This window comes from Nycticebus coucang, chromosome 21 (genome assembly GCF_027406575.1).
Source record: "Nycticebus coucang isolate mNycCou1 chromosome 21, mNycCou1.pri, whole genome shotgun sequence".
Taxonomy (NCBI): domain Eukaryota; kingdom Metazoa; phylum Chordata; class Mammalia; order Primates; family Lorisidae; genus Nycticebus; species Nycticebus coucang.
In genome coordinates this window covers 3537520-3562511 of record NC_069800.1, presented here as the reverse complement: position 1 = coordinate 3562511, position 24992 = coordinate 3537520, and the positions used below count along the sequence as shown (strand labels likewise).

General features: G+C 41.0%; 1 protein-coding gene across 10 annotated transcripts in view; it reads right to left on the bottom strand.

The window, feature by feature from the left end:
- Positions 1-257: 257 nt before the first annotated feature.
- LOC128573771 (leucine-rich repeat-containing protein 37A2-like) overlaps positions 258-24992 on the bottom strand; it is a 120783-nt gene continuing 96048 nt past the window's right edge. For 5 of the 10 annotated variants that reach the window (XM_053574160.1, XM_053574161.1, XM_053574159.1 and 2 more), the window contains 9 exons: positions 19238-19309; positions 18440-18514; positions 13711-13829; positions 10081-11870; positions 9377-9481; positions 6622-6680; positions 5289-5340; positions 5065-5207; positions 258-4406 (listed from right to left, as the gene is read on the bottom strand). In XM_053574160.1, coding sequence (XP_053430135.1) covers positions 4316-4406; positions 5065-5207; positions 5289-5340; positions 6622-6680; positions 9377-9481; positions 10081-11870; positions 13711-13829; positions 18440-18514; positions 19238-19309 — 2506 coding nt within the window. In that variant the 3' untranslated portion in view covers positions 258-4315. Of the gene's footprint in view, positions 4407-5064; positions 5208-5288; positions 5341-6621; positions 6681-9376; positions 9482-10080; positions 11871-13710; positions 13830-15627; positions 15954-17182; positions 17257-18439; positions 18515-19237; positions 19310-22915; positions 23263-24992 lie in introns of those variants that run through there. The other 5 variants (XM_053574165.1, XM_053574167.1, XM_053574166.1 and 2 more) reach the window with 5 other exon arrangements.

The following is a 24992-nucleotide window of genomic DNA, read 5'->3' as shown; positions in this document are numbered from 1 at the left end:
TCTTATTTCTCTAGCATAGCCCACAACGGGCCAGTTAAACCAAGAACACCAAAAACTATTATTGGAAATTACTTTTTATTCATGTTTATGAGCTTTTCCACTTAGTAAACATTTTCTTCAAAGTAACCACAGACAATTATGGGGCACTTTATAAATCACAAGCATAAATAAATAAGAAATTAAATTATATTATAAATATTAACTAAAATCATATTCATACCCTTTTGGTCTCAGGCTTATATTTCTTTTACTGTTAATATGTTTAAGCTCCCAGATTAATTTTTATTTTATAATAATAATAACAATAATTTTTTGGAGACAGAGTCTCATTGTATTCACCTTGGGTAGAGTGCTGTGGTGTCATAGCTTATAGCAACTTCAACTCTCGGGCTCAAATGATCCTCTTGCCTCAGCTTCCAGAGTAGCTTGGACTATAGGCTTCTACCACCATGGCTAGCTAGTTAGTTTTTCTATTTTTAGTAGAGAGGGTTCTTGCTCTTGCTCAGTCAGTTCTCAAACTCACAAGCTCAAACAGTCCACCCACCTCAGCCTCCCAAAGTGCTAGGATTATAGGTGTGAGCCAGCGTGCCTGACCCCAGATCAATTTTTAAATAGTTTTCTACTTCTGTAAGATAAACTTAGTTTGTTTGGGAAGTTATGAATTAAACTAACATTAGGATATCAGATTATGTAATTTTCTAAGTTACAGGGAAACAGTAACTTTTATTTATAGCAAGAAGGTATGAATGCATAAACAGTACAGACATGGATCAATCCCAGTATAATATCCACAATTGAAAAGACAACACCCATAGCCGGGCGTTGTGGCGGCGCCTGTAGTCCCAGCTACTTGTTAGGTTGAGGCAAGAGAATCCCTTAAGCCCAGGAGTTGGAGGTTGCTGTGAGCTGTGTGAAGCCACGGCACTCTACCAAGGGCCATAAAGTGAGACTTTGTCTCTACAAAAAAAAAAAAAAAAAAAAAAAAAGAAAAAGAAAAGACAACACCCTGCATGAAATATCTTGGGCTACATACAACTTCGTAAAGGACCCAACGTTGTTGCCCCAAACAGCCTCCTCCAACCATCTGCCGACGCAATAAAACTATTTATCAAAGAACCCCTACAACCCCTAACATCCTCATCCCTACTATATGTAATTGCCCCAACCCTAGCTTTATCCATTGCCCTTATCATATGAACCCCACTACCAATCCCATACCCCCTGATCAACATCAACCTGGGCGTACTATTTATCCTAGCCACATCCAGCCTAGCTGTATACTCAATCCTGTGATCGGGATGAGCATCAAACTTAAAATACGCACTAATTGGAGCACAACGAGCAGTAGCACAAACTATCTCATATGAAGTAACCCTGGCCGTCATCCTACTATCCATCCTCCTAATAAGTGGAACATTTACACTATCAACCCTGATCCTAACTCAAGAACACTCATGACTCCTACTTCCATCGTGATAAATGCAGCAGTAGCACATGTGGGTGTGTGGAGGGTGACAGAGGCTGGGCGGGTGTCAGGAGGGTGGTGGGACTTGGTAAGCTGCAAAATGGGCTAAAGCCCAGTGACAGATGGACTCCATTCTTTAATCCTATGTAGCATGTATTTTACTATTTCATCTTTGGAGATTGATTATTTCTTATTGCTTTCATATACCTTTACCTGGAGAGCCAAAGACTTGTTCTCGCTGCTCTTCTCTTCCTTCCTTGGTCCATGAAGGAGGGTGGGGCAGAAGAAGCTGCCTCCATGCTTGTCAAACAGCCACATCCATCTACTCTATTTTTTTTTTTTTTTATTAAATCATAGTTGTGTACATTATTGCGATCATGGGGCACCATACACTGGTTTTATACACCATTTGACACATTTTCATCACACTGATTAACATAGCCTTCCTGGCATTTTCTTAGTTATTGTGTTAAGACAATTTCATTCTACATTTACTAAATTTCACATATACCCTTATAAGATGCACCGCAGGTGTAATCCCACCAGTCATCCTCCCTCCACCCACCTCCCCCTCCCTCCCCTCCCTTTCCCCCATTCTTAGGTTATAACTGGGTTATAGCTTTCATGTGAAAGCCATAAATTAGTTTCATAGTAGGGCTGAGTACATTGGATACTTTCTCTTCCATTCTTTTTTTTTTTTTTTGCTTTTTTGTATATGCAAGTAGTTTTAATATAGTCCACAAGCTCTTTGATTCTTCTTTCTCCGAAAGGTGAAGTCTAAATTCCCTCCCCTTGAATGTGGGCCGCATTTAGGGACTGACCTCTATTCATGTTATGTGGCAGAGGTCTTCTGAGGCTAGGTCATGAAAAGGTTAACTTCTGCCTGGCTCTGTCTCTGTCTCTTAGACCACTCACTCTGGAGGAGGCCCACCATCAAGTCATGAGAACCTTCAATCAAATAGCGTGTGCACAGGCCCGTTGGAGGAACTGAAGCCTCCGAGAACTCACCAGTGTGTGAGTGAGTGAACTACCTACAGTGTGTGAGTGAGTGAACTACCTAAAGACGGATCCTCCAGCAAAATTCCATTTTCTTCAAGGATTTTCCCTAGGCCATGTAACCTTCTTTCTTCCGAACCGCTACATTTCTTTTCCGTATTATTTTTGCTCTAATCATATATTGCCTCATTTCTTCATCTGTTATAAAATTTCTCATTTCTCTGACAGTTTTCATAGGAATCAGTGAGGATTTTCATTCATTTAGTAGCTGTTGGCCTTGTGTCCCCCTCTCTCTACCTCTCAGGTCTCACTGAAGAGCTGGGCAAAGTAGAATCTCACTTTGGGGAGTTTTAATTTAGAAGTACAGTAGGGGGTGCGCCAGCCCCATATACCGAGGGTGGAGGGTTTGAACCCGGCCCCAGCCAAACTGCAAAAAACAGCCGGGCATTGTGGCGGGTGCCTATAGTCCCAGCTACTCGGCAGGCTGAGGCCAGAGAATCGCCTAAGCCCAAGACCTGGAGGTTGCTGTGAGCTGTGATGCCATGGTACTCTACCAAGGGTGACAAAGTGAGACTCTATCTCTAAAACAAAAAATAGAAGTACAGTACGGTAGCATTTGAGGTTAACAAGTATTGTACAAAGTTGAGATAGTGTTTTACGTAAGTCTCACTTTGTGTACCCAATTGGAAATAATGTAATTGTGACAAAATAGGAACCTGGATTTGCCTGGAATCCTGGCCCAGAGTCTGGGAGGCCCAGCAGTACAAGATCTCTAGTCTTGGTTTACTGTTAGCTTCCTGTTTATGTCCAACACTCATAACACTCCACGCCCTTGCAGAGTTTGAGCTGGCATGTGGCGTTTTGGTCCTTGTGACTTAACAGTGTAACTAAAGAGCTTCGTATTATGCTGGCCCAAGCTGGTGCCTAATAAACTGTAGCAGCCATCATCCCCAGTATTATTGTCATTGTTGACTCTTCACTGGCAAGCATGGGTTCTACTTCTCTATCTCCCTAGACCAGGCATCCTCAAATTGCGGCCCGCGGGCCACAAGAAGCGGTGTGATTGTATTTGTCCCCGTTTTGTTTTTGTACTTCAAAATAAGGTATGTGCAGTGTGCATAGGAATTTGTTAAGTTTTTTTTTTTTTTTAAACTATAGTCTGGCCCTCCAACCATCTGAGGGACAGTGAATTGGCCTAGTAGCTATCCAAGGGTTGAGATTTTTAAAAAGAAAAAACCAACAAAAAAAAATTTTTGAATTTTCCACCAGATTTAAAGGGTAAAGGACACACATTCACGCATGAATTTGGGAGCATGGGAGAAAACAGAGGACTTGATGCAACAGTGCAGGTCGGCTTAGTGATCCAAACATTTCTGGCAACCCCACCCACCCTCTGAGAGGTGGCAGCAGGTGGAAGGTCCCCTCAGGGCAAGAGGTCAAGTATGTTGTAAAGGACTGGTTCTTAATGGACAAGGGGAGAGAGCCCCAGAACAACTGTATTTGATTTAGAAATTGGCTCCCTCTCTCCAGGATGATGTATTTTCAGCTTCCCGGAGACTGACTAGACTGGGAAATGAGGTGGGGGAGCCCCCGTGCGTCCTCTGCCCACAATGCCGCTTGTGGAGGTGTTGGCCAGCTTGACAGTCTCTGGCTTCAGTCCTGCTTTTCTTTACTCTGGCCCTTGTTTTGCGTGTATAAATATTTAACTATTAACATTTAAGTTTCTTACCAGCTGGCTGGAATTGACAATAGACTGTATACATTTTTTGTGTGTGAATAATAAGTATCTTACAAGCAATGCCGAGATGCCAACATTAGAAAGTACAGTTTGCAGGTGGCCTTAGGCAGGCTGGATCACTCTTCGTCCTCCCCTTCTGGCGCGGTCTCACTTTCCTCACCACCTTCAGCAGCCGAATCCACAGGTGTTGCTGTTGATATGCGCTCCCTGGAATAGGAAGACAATGGCAAGTCTTTTACTCTTAAAAGGAGCAATTAACTGGGTTATAGCTTTCATGTGAAAGGGAAAGGGAGGGGAGGGAGGGGCATTAATGGGATTACACCTGCGGTGCATCTTACAAGGGTATATGTGAATCCTAGTAAATGTGGAATGTAAAGGTCTTAGCAAAATAACTAAGAAAATGCTACAAAAGCTATGTTAACTAATGTGATGAAAATGTGTCAAACGATCTATGAACCAAGTGTATGGTGCCCCACGATCATACTAATGTACACAGCTATGGTTTAATAAAAATAAAAAATAGAAAAAATAGGAGCAATTAAACTTCTCATTATCCCCTCATTTTAGATAAGATTTTTTGTTGAGATGGAATCTGGCCTGGCTAGATGTTGTGAGCAGCTCATAGTAACCTCAAACTATGGGGTCCAAATGATTCTTCTGCCTCAGCCTCCCAAATAGCTTGGACTACAGGCACCTGCCACAACACTCGGTTAATTTTTCTATTTTTAGTAGAGCTCAGGATGGCTTTGAACTCTGAGCTCAAGCAATCGTGCTGCCTCAACTTCCCAGAGGGCTAGGATTACAGGCGTGAGCCACCGTGCCCGGCCATTGTAGATGAGATTTTAAATTGTTCCCAGTCATTTACCCTGCATCCCTCTTGTAAATCTCTTCCTCATCAGAAGACTCCTTGTCGTGAAGCTTCTGGGCCATGTTTTTCTTGCGTGTGGCATTGAGAGGTCTGTACATATCCCTAAGCCAAAGTGGACACCTTAACCAGAAAAAGCCCTCCTAGAAAAGAGAAAGGCAGGTATTAATTCTGCATTTCTCCTGTTTTCTCTGGCCACAGCACTGAATCTTCCTCAAATGTACCTGGCTTTCACTCTGCGATGAGCATCTCCTATGCAGAAAGTCAAAAAAGCCCCTTGGGAAAAAACACACACACGAGACAATTAGTGATTCCTGCCATTTCCCAGGTCTCCCACGATGTACACCTCTCGTTTTATTGGGACTAAATCTGTGGTTCGGTCCATAATCACAGTGGGCAACATCATTATGGACCTGGAATCCTGAAAATCATTTCATGGAGAGACTTCCAGAAGCTCTCCACGTCTGTTTAAGAGGGCCCCGTAATGTCACTGGGGGGACCTTTGTGCAAGGCTTGGTGGGAGGTACAGGGAGGATTTTCAGCCCCACTTACCCCATTGGCCAAGTTCCCTTGTACAGTGAACAAAGTGTACAAACACACAGGCCAGAAGTACTTCACTCTCCAGAAGCATTTTACATCAGTCCCTTTCAAACCTAGTACCACAGATAGCCTTTGCTGGTGGGTGAAGGATAAAGTGCTTCTATTCTCCTAGAAGCTTTATCCTATCAGGCGAGTCCCGTCAAGCAAGTGCCTGGGTCCAGCTAGAAAAATTATTTTCATACTGCAGGCTATTTCATACTGCAGTAGTTGTAAAATCAGTTTAAAGGACAAAATATCCTTTTTGAATATGAGCAGAATAGACAAAAAATCAGACTGTTTCCACATCTACTCATGTCTACACAGCATGTGCGTATTGAATTGTGATATAAAATGTGACTCACAGCCCAAGTAGAGAATAATCAATGGAGAAGTCCCCAGCTGGAAAGGGACCACCCTCTTTCTGACACTAGCACTGGGACCATGGAGGAAGGTAATTTCCTTTTCTCTGTCTCCGTTTTCTTATTATAAAAGGAAGAGGCAAAGTATTATTTAAGGTTTCTTCTAGTTAAAATTCTCTGACGTTTGGATAAATAGAGAATGGAGACCCCAAAGCAAGTAGAATGAGAAGGTAGGTTTTCCTGCCACTCTAGAGGAAGGATTCATATATTCTTGAAGGAGCCTTGAAGGAGACTAGCTCCCTTGCCCCTTCCCCAGAGCCTCCAAAAAGGCCTCTGGCCTGGCCCGATGCCCGCCACCGGAAGGAACAGGCACAACTACAACCCCCGCCCCTGCCTTCCCTTGAAGGACTGGTGGCAGCAGATTCGTCCTTGCCACTCCTGTCCAACTCAGCTTTGTCTGGGGAGCTAATTTTGCTGGATCCAGGCAAAGCACTAAGGCAGGTAAGTATTCTTCCTGCCTCTGGCAGTTTCCTCACTATAAAACGGAAGGATTGAAAGAGATGAGTTCTAAGTTCTCTAGTTCTAAAATTCTAATTTAAATCGCCAGACCAGTATTTACCTCCTTGGGACTGAGCCTGATTCTACATCTGTCCTTGCTGCTCTTCTATGAGAATAAATCTGTTTTGGAAGAAAACAATCATGATTATCCATCATAATGACCAGTATCTCCAAATCTTTATTCATTCCTTTCAAGTCTTACCTACCCAGTGAGATAACTTCTATTTATCTATCTTTCCTTTCCTTTTTTTTTTTTTTTGAGACAAAACAAAAGGTGTCACCTGGGTAGAGTACTGTGGTGTCACAGCTCACAGCATCCTCAAACTCTTCGGCTTAAGTTTTGTGGCAACCTCAAACTCTTGCCTCAGCCTCCCAAGTAGCTGGGACTACAGGTGCCCACCACAATGCTTGGCTATTTTTTGGTTATAGTTGTCATTGTTGCTTGGCGAGCCTGGGCTGGATTCGAACCCCCTCCCAGCCACCCCCACCCCCACCCCGCAGCTCTCCTGTATGTGGCTTGTGCCCTAGCCGCTTGAGCTACAGGTGCCGAGCCAGCTATCTATAATTTTTTATTAGAGATAGGGTTTCACTCTGTCACCTGGGGTAGAGTATACTGGTATGATCATAGCTCACTGTAGCCTCAAATTCTTGGGCTCAAGTAAGCCTCCTGCCTCAGCATCTCAGATGCTCAAGGCAGCATCTCCTGCCTCAGCTACTAGTTCCTAGTAGCTGGAACTACAGGTATGCACCACCATGTCTGGCTAAAAGATATATTTTCTGAAGACATAAATTATTTTTCTGAGACAGTCTCACTCCGTTGCCCTGGCTAGAGTACAGTGCCATCACTATAGCTCATTGCAACATCAAATTCCTGGGCTCAACCTATCCTCTTGTCTTAGCCTCTAGAGCAGTGTTTTTCAACCTTTTCACAGCACACTCGAACCTACAGTTAAACTTTGGCAGCACACTTAAATTATGGTGATCAAATAAAAGAGTAAAAAGAGAATATACTTACTGTGCTTTGAGCTTCTTTTGAACATAATTTAATAACGCCCTTTAAAAAGTTTTTCACGGCATACCTAAGATCCTGCCATGACACACGTGTTGAAAATCATTGCTCTAGAATACCTGGAACTTGAGGTGCACACCATGACCCCTGGCTAATTTTTCTTTTAGTAGAGACGAGATCTCGCTTTCACTCAGGCTGGTCTCCAACTCCTGAGCTCAAGCAATTATAATCCTCCCTTATAATCCTTAGGATTATAAGCATGAGCCATCACACCTGGTCTGAAGACAGAAATTCTATCCTGTTTAATGGTTCTTTGGCTCTTTCCTTGGTATCTGCAGGCAACTCATTCCAGGATCCACTCCCCTCAGCCTAGCATACCCAAATCCAAGGATGCCAAAGTCCCTGTATTAACAGGTTGATTATCCCTAATCTGAAAACCTGAAATCCAAAATGCTCCAAGATCTGAAACTTTCTGATCACCACCATGACACTCAAAGGAAATGCTCACTGGAGCATTTTGGATTTTAGATGTTCAGATTAGGGATGCTCAGCTGGTTAAGTATAATACAAATATTCCAAAATTTGAAAAAAAATCTGATATCTGAAACACTTCTGATCCTGAGCATCCAGATAAGGGCCACTTAATCCGTATATCAGCCAGGTTCTGCTCCCATCTGATAGACCAGGAGCCACTTGGTCCACACAGCTCTCCTCTGCTTCATTCTGTCCTGATCTTGGGGTTCTTTCTTGGATAGCATCTTTAAGAAAATGGTTTGCCACATTTTTAAGTTCTCAGGGGAGGGAAAATGCTTCACCATATCCTCCAAGAAATGGTGACAAACCTCACAGAGAGACTAGGCCCAGGCAGGCTGGAGTATTCAGAGAAGGCATCAGAAAGAAAGACGAACTTGAATTTGAACAGAGTCACAGGATTTCCATGGGCAGAGTTTAGTAAGAGAATTCTGGATGGGTAAAGGCACAGATGAAAGCAGGGATACGCATGATGTGACTGGGATATGGTGTGGGCTGCTTTGGCTAGAACAGAGGGTTGCCACAATAGAAAAAGTAAATCAAATAAGGTAAATTAGGTTGGATGGTGGGGTAAAATCATGATTGTCAGCTTATTAAACCATTCTTTTAATATGCTAGCACCTACATGTTGGGTAAAGTAATAGGCCATTATGAAATGGCCTATTGAACAAAAGGTAAACACAGGCAAGCGCCAGGAACAGGCCACTGTAAATATGACACACTTTGGAATAGCCAGGTGCAAGGTTTAGCTGAGCTGCTTTAACTGAACCTGTGTAGACAATGCCTTGCACAGTGGAGAAGGAGGATGCTACCTGAATCTATAAGATGACACCTCTATCTCTTGCTGTGTCCTTTCTCCCCAGGGTAATGACAGCTCCGTGAGGGTGGAGATAATACATCTTTTGTCATTTCAGCAACAAGGAAAGAAATCAGTGGTAGAATGAGAGTGATTGGTGAGTACATAAAATTATTGACAGTTTTGGGTTGGAAAAACTTTCCTATCACTTCAACTTTGGCTTTCTTAAACTTAATTTCTCCAAATAATCTAGTGGTTTGTTATCTTGGTTTCAGTTCTATAGCGATCTCCTGGGAGAGGGGTTACTTTAAAAAAATCCTTGGTATATATTACAGTAAAGAACAATGCATACCTTAGTCGTAGTGACTGAAGAGGAATGTCAAGTAATAGTAGGTGGGATAGTGGCTTTGATTTTCAGTTCATGAGTACTGAATCTATTAGCAAGGATGTTATTCTGGAAACCTGAATGATTGTCCTTACCTCAATAAGACAGAAAATTATAATCAAAATCATCACTATTACAGTCACAGATATTGCCAAGATGAGTTTGTTGTTATAGCCATATCCTGGAACTCCTTTAGTGAGCTAAAAAAGGGAAAGAATAATTAAAAAACCACCAAAGAGATGGAAAGAATGAGATCTAACTATTCAAAACTCCACCCTCCCAAGTAAGTAGCTTATAGGTTCTTAAAGAACAAAGCAAATCTAATGTGTTACATAATCTTACTATTAAGTATTTTGTTCTACATCTTCTTTATCTTGAGTGTTCTGTCTGCTTCATTCTCTAAATGAGCAAAGTGGGAGATCACTGTCATGGCCAAAATTACATGGCCAAGATAAAATATGGACTTGTCTACCCGGGCCTTGCTGCATGGATGCTTTCATGGTATATTGTAAACCAAGGGTATCCAACCTTTTTTTCCTCTGCCACACATGGGAAGAATAAGAGTTGTCTTAGGCCACAGAGTAAATACACAAATACTAATGAAAGCTGATTAGCAAAAAAAAAAAAAAAAAAAAAAAAAAAGGAGGGGGTGTCTGTGCATACTTTTCATGATATCTGACACCACATATAAGTGAAAAAAAAGTCCTCACAAAATCATCATGCGGCCCACAGGCTGTAGGCTGGACACCCCTGAACTGATGGAAAAGTCCAGGTCTCATGTTCCCGTAGTCATCCTTACCTCACTTGACTCCTGCTCTTTCTGTTCAGCCTGGGCTTCTGTGCTCTCCTTGATGTAGTTCTCACTCTTCCACTGATCCGTATCCCATTCTGCCTTGGATACTTTTACTTCTTGCTGCTCACTCAGAAGCTTCATCAGGAGACCTGTTCTAGAGATGAGCTTGGCACAGGCCAGTTGCACATGGGTCTCAGAGCAGTCCATTTTCAAAGTCCGGATAACGTGAGAAATGAGCCTTCTCACGTCGTTGTTGGGGATGAGGGATCGGAGCTGCTGGTTTAGCTGCATTTCAAATTGATCACCCGGGGACGCGAGCAATGGGTAAGTGAAGCTTTTTTCCATGTTGGGTAAGTCAGTGCCCGTGTTGTGGTATTCCCACAGAGTTTCACTGATTTGTTTAACAGTCGGTATTAAGAACGCAGTCCCAGTGGAATCTATAGCGGAAGGATTCTTATCATTTGTACTTTCAGACATAGTTTCTTCAGGTATAGCAGTGTTTTCCATAAAACTGTTTTCTTCAATACCATTTCCTAGAGGGGATACAGTAGTGATTTCTGTAACAGATTCTGAAGGAGCAAGTGATTCTGGAAAAGGATTCTCCTGAGGACTCAGCTCTTCTGAAGGTGGAAAAACCCCATGTGACGGGGAATTTATAAGGCTCCTTACTGCAGAGAATGGAGGCCGCTTTACAGGCATCTGTCCATGGAACACTGTTTCTTTTCTAAACTTTTGACTTAGTTTGGCCGCAGGTGTTCTGTGGGCCACATGGGAATGAGGTTTATGAAAGCGGTATTTTCTTCTAGAATGTACAATTGGTTTACCAGCTTCCATACTTTTAACTCTAGCATTTGCATCTTCTAAAACAAAAATGGTGTCGCTCATGTCTTTTGATTGTTTTTTAACCTCAGGTAGGGATTTTGAGGTGGCAGAAGTAGAAGGCATGCCAATATACTGTTTGAAGAAAGAAGAGACCGCAGCCTTGTGCGTCTGCGTGAAGGAAGGCTCGGTGTGGAAGGAGCTTCCCACAAACTTCCGAGGCCTCTGCACCACGTCAAACTGTGTCATTTCACTCGGGATTGGTTTCCCAAGCGTTCTTTCTTCGGCCACTTTCTTCGCTGTCGGCCAGGTACCCTGTTTCCTCTTGATTCTTGCCTCCTGTAAGAGCTTTCTCCGTAGGCGCTTGGGCCCTTTGAGGAATAGCGTCACTTTCTTCAGCCCCCTGTCTCCACTCTCACTCTCTGTCAGGCTATTTTCCTGTGATTCAGCAGTTGCCACTTTTTGGGGAAAGATTCGGCGTTTAAGTTTGGGACCTAAAAGGCCAGACTGCATAAGCATGGCAGTTTTTTCTTTCTTTTTAACCTCATCGATTTTTTCTTGAATTTCTGCATCTAAGAAATTTTCCAGGAAATAGAGCTTCCTCAGTTTATTTTTGTAAGCTGAATTGCTGGGTCCAGGTTCAAGAGGCTGAGCCTTTGTATTGTTTTTCATATGACTTAGGGGCTTCTCTCCTTCCTGCACATTTGAGAAAAGCAGTTTAATGAATGGTAATAATGTTGATTCTACATCTTCTAGATTTCCCTCTGAGAAATAAGGCAATATGTAATTAAGTGCACTAATGACATCGCTTTCATCATTGAAGTCCATCTGGTCACTCGTGAAGCCTGACAAGCCGACGCCATTTTTATTTGCGGATACCTCTGGCTCAATGGTCAGCTCGGTGCTCGTGTGCTTCTTCCGAGCCTGTAATACCTTCATGAGCGCTCCCTCCGCATTTCCTACACTTGCTTCTTCAACTGTCAAAAAAGAAGAGACTGCTTTTGACGATGGAAGGCTGATGGCATAGCTTTTTGCCAATCCACAGCCATATAACCCAGTCAAAGAAATTAGGAGTCAGCAAACAGAAGAGTGCCACTTAGAGAGGAAAAAAAGAAACCCCAGTTTAAACCTATACAATGGAATAATAAAAGGAGAAAAATATCTTTGGGAAAAGTGGCTACCTACTCAGAACATTCCATAATGTGACATACAGTTACTCTACTTGGGGTTATTCCACTGGTCCCTCAAATCCACTTGCCCAGCACTCAGTAAATGCCCAAGATGGGAGACCCTTGCTCCCTGCTCCTGGCTGAACCAGCCCTTCTGCAGCCCAGACTGTCCTGCCTCAGATGCAGAGGGGGCATGCTTGTAGATGACTCTGATGAAAGACAGTTCCCTAAGGGGACCAAGAGAAGAGATGCTAATGTGGAGGCCCCAATCCTATTGCTAAGACATCCTTATCTGGACATGGCCTTGTCATCTCCCCACCAGTTCCTCTTCTTGGCCCCTGCTCTCATGTATCCTAGCCCGGATAATAGGAGGTTCTGCACAGAAAAAACACTAGGTAGATTCTGGTTCTTTCCTCAATTTGGGCTGGGATCTGGGATGGAGGTTAAGAGGTTTTTAATTTCCAGATTACATGCTTATGTGGCATGTTCAATGAATCTAAGGAGTAACAACAATTTTAGATAAACATTACTTGACTTCCTAAAATGCAGAAAGGGAAAAGCAACTTTTGTCAGATGCCCACTTTGCTTTCGTTTCATGTCTATAATTCCCAGCTTTACTTGTGGAACCATCCAAAGCTTCTAACTGCATGAAAAACAAGTGTACCATCGTGTAGCTGGGTTCCTGTCCAGAATTAGAAGTTTCTGTGGTAGTGGTTAAAGGTCAGAGGAGTAGGTAAGCATCATGAGAAATGAGGAACATGGGCTATGGAGAACCCAAATTTGGGGATAGAAGGCCTGAGAATAGGCTATAGCACTTAACGCCTCTGATCTTGTTTTTCCTCATCTGTAAAACAAGATTAAAAATGTTTGTTCTGCCTACTTTCAGGGGAGAAGAGACGAATACAATATAATATAATATGTGAAAAATTGTTTTGGAAAGTACGCAACTTTAGTATCACGGGTAGAGATCTGTATTCAAATTGTCTGGACATGAAAGCAGTCACATTTTGATGAAGTTAGTGCTAATAAACGTAATATGAGAAAAACACTTAAAAAAGCACCCGAGTGTTTGTTCTGTGGATATAAATGCTTTAGATTTAGAGCAAGTTCAGAGTTGGAGAGTCTAAGAATGGAAAAGCCCTCTGTTTCTTTAGAAGGGCCAGGTAGCAATTTCTGCTCATGCAACTGGAAACTCTCAGGCTCCAAATATCACTTATACTCTTTGTAAAAATAAACGAACCAAAACCCGATCTATACCTGTCCTATAAGGCAAAGAGCTCTTGAGACGTAATGGATATAAAACCAGTTACAAACTTTGAGGAGCTGTAGAGACAAGTTATTGGTGGGGGGCAAAACACCAAGCAGAGACACAGTACAGAGTATGTGGCCGCTAATGTTATACTCTCCCCCTTCCGTTCCTTCCTCTCTGTCCTTTATGGATGTGGAACAGTTACATTATTAAATTATGTAATAATAATTGAGAACATGACTTTCAGCCAGGGAGTAGTTCAGAAATACAGGGAGTTTAACTCTGAACGAATAAACAAGAATAAAGCAATTTCATCATTAGCTTAAAAATTCTCAAATTAAAAACTTAAAAAACAAAATAAAAATTAAAACAATTTATCATTAAGCAATTTAAACTCACAACAATCTTCTGTGCTGTTTCCTATACATGCATCACAATGTAGCTTCACTGTCTTGCAGACAACCTCAATATTATTTTTAAATTGGCAGAGGCAGCAGGCCATATGGCTAGGTAAGATCCTATAAATGGAAACGCAGAGAATTAAATTAATGGTAAAGGGATGACTTCAGTTGGTAGAAGAGGGAGGTTGAAACTACAGCAGGGCTAGGCAAAAAGAGTTCTTGAGGCATATGGCCTGGTCAGTTGTTGGGTAGGAACCAGAAAGCCCAAAGGAAAGGAGACAGAGAGATGGGTGAACATGGCAGTGGTTATGGTATGCCTAGAGTAAACGTGATAGAGATTAGAGGTGCCAGGTATGGTAGCTTTCACCTGTAATTCCAGCTACAGGGGAGGCTAAAGCAGGAGGATTGCTTGGTGCTAGGGTTTGAGACCAGCCTGGGCAACATAGCAAGACCCTGCCCCTACAAAATTTTTTTTTTAATTAGCTGGGCATTGTAGTTGCAGCCACTCAGGAGAGTAAGGTGGGAGGATTGCTTGAGGCCAGAACTTTGAGACCAGCCTAGGCAAGATAGCAAGACCTCATCTCTTAAAATAATAAATTTTTAAAAAAGGAATTAGAATTGGGTGACACTGATTTGTAGTTTCATTCAGAAATTATCTTCTCCCATAGAAGACAGAAGAAGAAAATCTGTCTCACTTTGGGTTGAGAGGACACAGGAGGCAGAATTCTAAGAAGAGTCTGGAGGCCCCAAACTTCTAGAATTCCTTTCTCAATTACTGTTGGGAGCGGTAAATATTAGAAATTACTGTGGGCATAAATGATAGCTTAGTTTAAACCACTTTATAGGGTTGAAGAATAATGAAGATTACATTGGCCAAATGTGGACAATTTCAGCCTTCAAAATAATAATGATGATAATCAGGTACAACATAATTACTATAAAGAAGAATCCATGAATTCACAGTAGAAGAATCCATGAATTCACAAAAGGGAAAGAGGGCCAGCTCTTCTTTAATATTAATAAAATAATGCCAGCTATGTAGAAGGAATGATATAATTAGAAAAGTGTCACTTTGCAAACACAATAATAATGGATTTGGATAGTGATTATCACTGATACACAGTTGGTTGGTTTGTTTGTTTTTTAAGACAGAGCCTCAAGCTGTCGCCCTGGGTAGAGTGCCATGGCATCACAGATCACAGCAACCTCCAACTTCTGGGCTTAAGCGATTCTCTTGCCTCACTGATGCACAGTTGGGTAAAAACATGTTTTGAAAGCAGGATTTTCACTGATCTCAAAGCATCACCCCGGAGATTATTTTTACTTATTATTGTTTCTTCTTGGACTTTTGTCTAAGATTAAATGTATTTACACATATTAATTAACAATGGAAAAAATAACTTCATAATGGAGAGCTCTAGAAGATATCACTTTGTAATCAAGTGATCAAACTTAGCATTATGGGCCATCTGAAGTCATGAGGTAGGAAGAACACATCGTCTATTTATTAATAGTATTCTTCCTCAAAATGTTTTACCTGAATCTAATCATGAGGAAATAGACAAATCCGGATTGTGGGAGAATTTACAAAACAACCCTGTTAGACTCTTCAATGCATGAAAGACCAAGAAAAAGTAGACAAATGTTTTAGACTAAAGGAAACAGAGACATAACGAGCAATGCCTGATCTCTGATCGGATCCTGGATCAAAACAAAACAGATTTAAAGATTATTATTAGATTCTGGCCAAGATGTAATAACAGGGACATTGCACCCCTGGCCAGAAACAACCAAAATACCAGATAAAAGAAACAAAACAACAGTTTTAAAGACACTGGACATCAGGCAATGAAGGACAGTGATCTCTGTAAGATGTGAAATAAATGAAGTGAGCCCCGTGGCTGCCCTAGCTTACTTCTTTGAGAGAGTTTCCAGGTCATGGTGCTAGGAAAGGAAACTGGTGGACTCTTCGATTAAGGAAATGGAGCTGAGAGTCTGGGAAAACCAAGGTGGCTAGAAGTCTCAAAGCAGAGTACTAGAGAGAAAAGAGGCACACAGAACATGAACTCAGGAGACACACAGAGGGAGCTCTTGAGTGTTCAGCAAAGTACTGATTGGTGCACGTGTATGAGGAAACTACTTGAGGCTAGGAAAAGAACCACCCAAAAGTATCAGAAAATAATTAGATGTTGCTCAAGATTAGGAAGACTGCCTGTTAGCATAAGCTAGATAGGACAATCTCATGATCCATGGGGCAACATGTACCAAGATCCAATAGAAAATTACCAAACATGAAAAGAAGCAAGAAAATATGACCCATAGTAAAGAAACAAAGCAATCAATAAGAACCAACTCAGAACCTACATGGATAGAATGAGCAGGCAAGGACATTAAAATCGTTATTTCAAAAACTTAAAACTTCCCAAAATGAAACACAAGGAGAAACAAAATAAAACATGAATAGAGCATCAATGAGCTATGCAACAATATTCTGGGCCATAAAACAAATTTGAATAAATTCAAAAGAATTCAAGTCATTCAATATGTGTTCTCTGATCATAATGAAATTAAATTAGAAACCAACAGAAAGATCTGAAAAATCGCCAAATATTTGGAAACTAAACAACACCTACGGTTTTCTTTCCTTTTCTTCCTTTATTTTTCTTTTTGAGACAGGGTCTCACTCACACAGGCTAGTGTGTGGTGGCATCTTTATAGCTTGCCGTAACCTCAAATTACAAATTACAAAACCTGTGCTGTAACCTCAAATTACAAATTACAAAACCTGGGCTCAAATACTTTTAACAGCATGAAAAGACAGGCCAGGCACAGTGGCTCACGCCTGTAATCCTAGCACTCTGGGAGGACAAGGTGAGTGGATCGCTTGAGCTCAGGAGTTTAAAACCAGCTTGGGCAAGAGCAAGATCCCGTCTTTACTAAAAGTGGAAAAAGTAGGTGGGTATGGTGGTGGGTACAAAGCTACTTGGGAGGCTGAGGCAAAAGGATCAGCAGATCCTTATATTTCAGTTTTCTGGTTTTGAGCCCAGGAGTTTGAGGTTGCTATGATTTATAACACCATGGCAATCAACCCAGGGTGACAGTGTGAGACTCCTGTCTCAAAAAATAAATAAATACATACATACATACATACACACATACATAAAATTTAAAAAGAATGAAAAGACAAACCACAACCTGAGAAAAGAGAAAAGATAGTTACTAAACACATACCTGAAAGACTTGTATCTAGAGTATAAAAAGTACTCTTAAAACTGAACAAGAAGATAAATATCAATTAAACTACAGGATCGGATTTGAACAGATAATTCAGTACAGAAGATATTTACACATGAATAGATATTCAACAGCATTAACTATTACAGAAATGCAAATTAAAACCACAATGAGATTCCACTATACATCTACTAGTAGATTTTTCAAGAAAACTGAAATAAGGATCCGCTGAATACCTGTAGCAACTGCAACTTTCACATTGCTGGTGGGAATACAAAATAGTACAGCCGCTTTAGGAAAGAAGTTAGCAGTTTCTTTTTTTTTTTTTTTTTTTTTTTTTGTAGAGACAGAGTCTCACTGTACCGCCCTCGGGTAGAGTGCCGTGGCGTCACACGGCTCACAGCAACCTCTAACTCCTGGGCTTCCGCGATTCTCTTGCCTCAGCCTCCCTAGTAGCTGGGACTACAGGCTCCCGCCACAACTCCCGGCTATTTTTTTTTGTTGTTGCAGTTTGACCGGGGCTGGGTTTGAACCCGCCACCCTCGGCATGTGGGGCCGGCGCCCTACTCGCTGAGCCACAGGCGCCGCCCGTTAGCAGTTTCTTAAAAAGTTAAATATGTACTTAGGATGTGATACAGTAGTCCCACCCTAGGTACTTACCTGAAAGAAATGAAAACGTATGTTCACACAAAGACATGAGTATGAGTGTTCTTAGCAGTTTTCATAATTGCCAAAAAAATGAAAACAACCCAATTGTTCATAAATTGGTGAAAGGATAAGCTGATATAGCCATACGACACTGTCCCTTGCTATCTGTGGGGAACTGGTTCCAGGACTCTGCAGATACCAAAATCTGTGAATGCTATAATATTTGCATATAATCTCTAGTATACTTGAAATCATCTCTAGATTACTCTTAGAATATTATGTAATACAGTGTAAAGGTCATGTACATTGTTGCTATACTGTATTTTAACACATATTATTTTTTATAGTTTATTCTCTCCCCCACCCGCCCAGCCCACACCAAATATTTACCATCTGTGCTTGGTTGAAGCTGTGAATGAGGAGAGAACTAACTGCACTGACAGATACAACAAGAATAGTAATATAATATCAAAACAATTATGCTAAGTGAAAGAAGCTTCACACAAAAGGTTACATACTACATCTGATTTCATTTCTAAGACAGTCGGGAAAAGGCAAAAGTATGGGGATGTAAATCAGATTGTGGTTGCCAGGGGCTGATGGTGGGAGGAGGGGACCGACTGCAGAGGAACATGAGAGGCTTTTTTTAGGGCACCAGAAACATTCTATTTGGGGAATGTGATGGTGGTTACATAATTATACATTTGTGAAAATTCATTGGTTGGTGCACCTAAAAAGAGTGAATTTTACTGCATAAAAATTATACCTCACAAAAACTGACTTAAGAAAATATAAACCTAAAAAACGTACTAAGTGAAAATAAAGCTAAGAAAAAAATAACTTACAGTTTTTCCAACTCAAGAGTTGTCATGAGGATGTTCTCGACTGTTGTAAGTGGGGCTTGTGTTGTTCCCATGTCTCTGAAGGAGAAAGTCCGAAGAGTCAAGATATTAACCCCAATAGAAAAATTCTGTACTTAAAAACATATTTCAAGGACATGTCAGCACTTCAATTTTTGTTTCTATATAAAACAAGCCAGCTCAAGAGTTTGTCATAGAAGATGATTACAGAGCTTTTACTGAAGAAATGTAATTATCTTCATTTGCAGCATCAAATTAATGACATCGAATAATGGAATGTATACACTTTTTAACATTTATCTTCCCATTTTCTTATTGGATTCACCTCTCAGGATTACTTCTTTTTTTTTTTTTTTTAGGGGGGAGGTGTTTTTTTTTTTTGCAGTTTTTGGCTGGGCTGGATTCGAACCCGCCACCTCCGGCATATGGGGCTGGCGCCCACTCCTTTGAGCCACAGGCACAGCCCTTTATTTTCTATTTTTAAAATAGAAGCATCTATTCTTTTTTGCTTTCTGGGATAAATGATATTCCTACATGCATCTATATATATTATATTTATATACATTCCTCAATACTGCTGTTCTCTTTCCCTGCTGGCTGTCTTGCCCATTCATTACACATCCATTCTTAATCTCTTTTCTTTGCCAAAAACCTTTTTTTAATAACCAGTTAAAGTTTAAATTATGACTTTTTAGCCTAAATTCAACATACTTAATCTTTGATGAAAATAAAAAATAACAGCAGAAATAATCTCATGATTCATGAGATGACCGCAATACTTACAGATATTTTAATGCTGGCAATTTATAAAGATATGAATCTTCAACAGTTGTCAGAGGATTACGATTGAGAATTCTGAAAAATGCAATTGAATTAAAAATACCTGTATTTCAATGTACATGTAACTCCACAAAGAGTTTATAGTCGTTTTTTAGTATGAAACTTGTAGGTAAAAAAATAAAAACATTTTCTGTTTTTCCCTTAAATTATCCTAAGACTCTGCCAAGCACTTTTCCTTTGGGAACAACCCAGGTTTATTATGCCAGTTACCCTCCATAATCTGAGGTGTTTGTCTTTCATCTTTTGAAATTTTTTTTAAATCCGTGGTTTAATTTATCTGATTAAGAAAAAAATGGACCAAATCCTTGGCTTTAGAGCTAAAGAAAAAGGGATAAATCTGAGAGAAGGGAATTCTTGTCACACACTTGCACTCACATCACAGCCTTTGTTACTGTGCTTGTAATCACCTGGGCACTCGTCAGTCTCCTGGACTGTCAGCCCCTCGAGAGTGGGGACCACAACTTAGTGACATTGTCATACCTGTGCCTGGCATGGTGCCTGAAAATTACTAGATATTTAATCAATGTTTGTTGAAAAAATCATTTTATTTAAATATCAGTAAAACGAATAAATTAATTTTGATGCAAATTTGTATTCCAAAATGCTGGAACAGATTTTTTTTTCCTTTCTTAAAAGCAAACAAACAAAGCGAAAGAGAGAAATAGCGAGAGAGAAAAGAAAATCTGCCTTTAGGTTAACTCTACTCAACAATTATTAGTGTACTTCTGCAGAACATTATAAAAATAACAATTATATAGCTAATATCTATTGGGCTGCCGGTCGTTTGTGATCAGCATTTTACATTTAGTCCTCAGAATAAGCTTACGTGGTAAATATTATCTTTTATAAATGAGGAAACCGAGGCACAGAGAGTTTATATAATTTGTCCTAGACCACTAAGCTAGTTAGAAGCAAAGCTGAAATTTAAAGTTAGTTCTGATTGCAAAGCCTGTGTTTATCTTCTCTGAAGAAAAAAGGTTTAAAATAGCTGTTACTTTAACCTTAATTCTGTGGCAACTAAATATAAAATACCTTTCTAAACTTCATCTATTCATCTGGGAGAACCTCTTGAGAATGACATTTCTCTTTCTACTCCTTTTCCCAATCACTTCCCGTGATTAAATATTTAATTAGCCCATGGCCATGGAGACTTTAGAGATTTAAAACCATATTGTAGGCTGGGCATGGTTGCTCACACCTGTAATTCTAGCACTATGGGAGGCCAAGGTGTGTGGATTGCTTGAGCTCACAGGTTCACAGGTTCAAGACCAGCTTCAGCCAGAGCAAGACCCTGCCTCTAAAAAAAAAAAAAAAAAGCTTGGCATTGTGGTGGGCACCTGTAGTCCCAGCTACTCGGGAGGCAAGTACTCTTGTCTGAGACAAGAGAATCGCTTGAGCCCGAGAGGTTGCTGTGAGCAATGACGCCAGAGAACTCTACTGAGGGTAACAAAGTGAGACTCTGTCTCAAAAAAAAAAAGGGGAAGAAAACCATGTTGTAGGTGACAGCAGTGAAAATGGTGGAGTAAAGACATCTGAAAATTCATCCCTTCATGAAAACAACAACAACAACAACAACAAAAATATGGCCAAAATGTCCAGAATCAATGTTTTCAGAACTCTAGAAATTTAATCAAAGTCACAATGCAGCAACCCAAGGAGTGTTTATTCAGGAAAAATGGCTAAATTTCAGTAAAAACAATGAGATTTGTGTTGTTTTAGCTTACCCTAGACCATCTTTTGCTCCCAGCTCAGTAGTAGCCTTAAAAATAGCACACATCTGGGTGGCACCTGTGGCACAGTGGGCAGGGCACCAGCCCCAGATACCGAGGGTGACGGGTTCAAACCCAGCCCCAGCCAAATTGCAACAAAAAAACAACTGGGCATTGTGGTGGGCGCCTGTAGTCCCAGCTACTTGGGAGGCTGAGGCATGAGAATCGCCTAAGCCCAGGAGCTGGAGGTTGCTGTGAGCTGTGTGACGCCACAGCACTCTACCAAGGACAATAAAGTGAGACTCAACAACAACAACAAAAAGTAGCCCACATCTCTAGTACCAAAAGGAGGGAGCAAAATGGAGCCAGAGCTCTTTCAAAGCCACAATTCCAATGAACTGTCATTATTTGACCTGTTTGTTACATGGAAGACCTTCCTGGAAAGGCTTGCTTCTATTTGACCTAAAAGGGTGTTTGTGGAAGACAATTATAAGAAGTGTCTTAACATGGCAGCTACATGAGGCGATGGGTAAAAGTTGGCACCTTTTACCAATAGATGGCTTGGCACCTGCAGCTCAAGCGGCTAAGGCACCAGCCACATACACCAGAGATGGCGGGTTCAAATCCAGCCCGGGCCTGCTAAACAAGAATGACAACTACAACCAAAAAATAGCTGGGCGTTGTGGTGGGCGCCTGTAGTCCCAGCTACTTGGGAGGCTGAGGCAAGAGAATCGCTTGGGCCCAGCAGCTGGAGGTTGCTGTGAGCTGTGATGCCACAGCACTCTACCCAGGGTGACAGCTTGAGGCTCTGCCTCAAAAACAAACAAACAAACAAAACTTAATAGAAAAGGCCTAGGAATGAGATATCCATAGGAACTCTGAAATACTCCAACATTTCCTTGTTAAACTGGAAGACCATGAGTCATATTCCTTGAAATCTGGAAGGTCATATACATATTTAAGACTGTGAGCATGGTCAGGAAACATCAGAGAAGTCCCTAACCTCTCATCCATGTCTGATTCTGAGGTTCTGCACAAAGCAGGAAATGAAAGCTAAGGCAGAGCTATAAAACCATCTTGCTGAGTGCTGAAGGTACACCCTAACACGCACACAAGCCCCTTGGGAAAATCTCGGAGACTTACTGGTTCTAGACTTTTAAGGAAATCTCTGTTCATTCATCAGCAGACTAACCTAACCTAGTAGAGATTTCAGTGGCCACACATGACAACAAATACAAGCCTTTACCAAATTAGTTCCAAAAAGTTACTAAATAAATTAATAACTACTATAATAAGCAGCAGTACACACCAAACCCTGGTGGCAGGGATCTGATTTCTAGAATTGTTACATTATACGTAGTATTATTTAAAATATCCAATTTTCAACACAATTTATAAGGGACACAAAGAAACCATGCACAGGGGTGGGTGTGGGGGTTGGCAATCAGTAGATACTGTCCCTGAGGAAGTCAAGATATTGGGCTTACTAGACAAGAATTTAATTCAACTATTTGAAATATGTTCAAAGACATAGGGAAAACGTTTAGTTCTATAGATTAAAGTAGATCAAGATCAAGGATAGGTACACAGAAGCCTAAACAAATACTAAATGAGAAACTTTGCCTTTTTGGGCCATGTGGTCCAAACATCCATCCTGAGCATAATTGTCCTCAGGATGGGGTTTATACAAAAAGAGATGTAACAGGAAATTTATTAGCCACCTTAGGACAAATCACTAAAGAGACTAAAATAAGGTGACACAAAAAAAGTCTCTAAATTCCTTAGCTTAAGTGATTAAGTTTCTAAATTCCTTGGCCTTTTTGTTACAAGCCTGCAACTAAACCTCAAAATATAATAGCACAACACAGATCAATTAATTTTGTAGCCTTGCCTTTAACATTTTGATTTTTACCTTCATGTTGTCTAGAAGGTTTAAAAGCCTCCATGAGTACCTGTCCACCTCCAGTCCCATCTGGCCTAAAACACTTCATGGATGTAAGTCCTTTTGGCTCTTCAGTTCTCTTGGCCATGAGGGTCCCACCAAGGGCCTAGATGGAACCAGGGCAGGGGCCATACCATCCCAGCTGTTGGAGCCTAACATAGCCACACACAAACCCTTCACCCTCCTCCTCCTCCTTTCCTCCTAAGACAAAGACACAAAGGGTCTAGTTACCCACACCCCCTCAGAAATTCACACCAAAGGACCCTAACATTCTTGGCAAGCTGTAGAATTTGCCTACCAGCTACCCTACACCCATGTATTTGAAAGAGTTCTCTAACTGCCCCTGAGCACAGACTTTTGCACTGCCCAGGTGAGTCACCCTTCCCTTCTAACAAACCTGGCCCGAACATCCAGTCCTGCTCTCGGGATGGGACAAAATAAGAGTCTGGCCATCAATGGTGCCTCTGGTGGATCTTGGCCAAAAGGGAAGAATTGTGAACCAAAATAAAATCTTAAGCCGGGGGGTGGGGGTGGGGGCTCAGATCTTGGCCAAAGGGAGAAATTGTGAACCAAAATAAAATACTTAAACCAGGCGTGGTGGCTTAAGATTTTTTTTTTCAAGTTTCAAATATTTTGTTTTCTTATTCATACAGTATGAACTTTTCTAAAGATCCCACAACATGATGTACCATGCAGAAGAAAAACTAAACATTCAACATAAACCACCCCTCCCCTACCCAACCCACACACAAACTAAAACAAGAAAGAAAGAAAAGGAAACAAACCCATTCCCCAGTAAGGAAATAATGTCTGCACTATTTTTCTGTAACGCCAGCCAAGATATGCACAAGCAAGAGAAATAGAAAGCATTTGCTAAAATATTTGTAACAAATACTAACGTACAAAAAATTCACAAAAGACTAGGTTCCCCCTTGAAGCAGAGCACATGGCAGTTGACACTGGAACAGATTAAACCACTGGCTGGGATTATAAAGCAGAGGAAGATGTTACATGAAGTGGAGATTTTCAGTTTGAATATTAACATTTCAAAAGTTTGGCAACATTGTCTTTTAAAATTATGCAAATTATGTAAACAAGAGGTACATTTTAAATTGATCTACATGCAAAATTCCATGTCATGCAGGGACACCAAGCACCGGGATTTTTCTCTCACAGGCAGAGCCCATGATGTGCAGCACTCAGTTGAAGGAACAGCCAAGGCAGGAGGTGCACTCAGCTTAAGATTCAGTCACCTCTGGGCGGCGCCTGTGCCTCAGCTGGTAGGGCGCCCGCCCCATATGGCGAGGGTGGCGGGTTCAAACCTGGCCCCAGCCAAACTGGGCCAAACTGCAATAACAAAAAAAAATAGCCAGGCATTGTGTTGGGTGCCTATAGTCCCAGCTACTTGGGAGGCTGAGGCAAAAGAATCGCTTAAGCCCAGGAGTTGGAGGTTGCTGTGAGCTATGTGACGCCACGGCACTCTACCAGGGTGATAAAGTGAGACTCTATCTCTACCAAAAAAAAAAAAAAAATTCAGTCAACTCGTTCAACCTGCCCTTTTCCACTCATGATTATAAAACCAATTTTTATAGAATAACTATATCAGGAAATACTGTCATACAAAGCTAACCAAAATGTTTTTCTTTCAGCCAATCGTACCTTTGCAGAAAAGGGAAGGGATAACATCAAGTGGTAGAACAGGATATACTACTTTTATATCACACACATCTATTAAGTTATTACCCATTACCAATTATATGGGCAAATCAAGGAAAACCATTATGCATTCTCTATGCCTTACAGTAAAGAGAGGTACAAATTTGAATAGAATTTTGCTCTTCTGTGACATATAATTAGCAAGATTTCTCCCATTTTAATCACAAATATATATGGGTGTTTAGTACATATATGCACATTAAATGTTCCCAGTTTTTATTTGCTGCAAGTCTTTTGAAACATAAAGGGAAATTCATGGTTCAAACACAAGTTTAATGACAAATTATCCATTTACTGAAACAGATGGATATCCAAAGCAGTTACACGATTA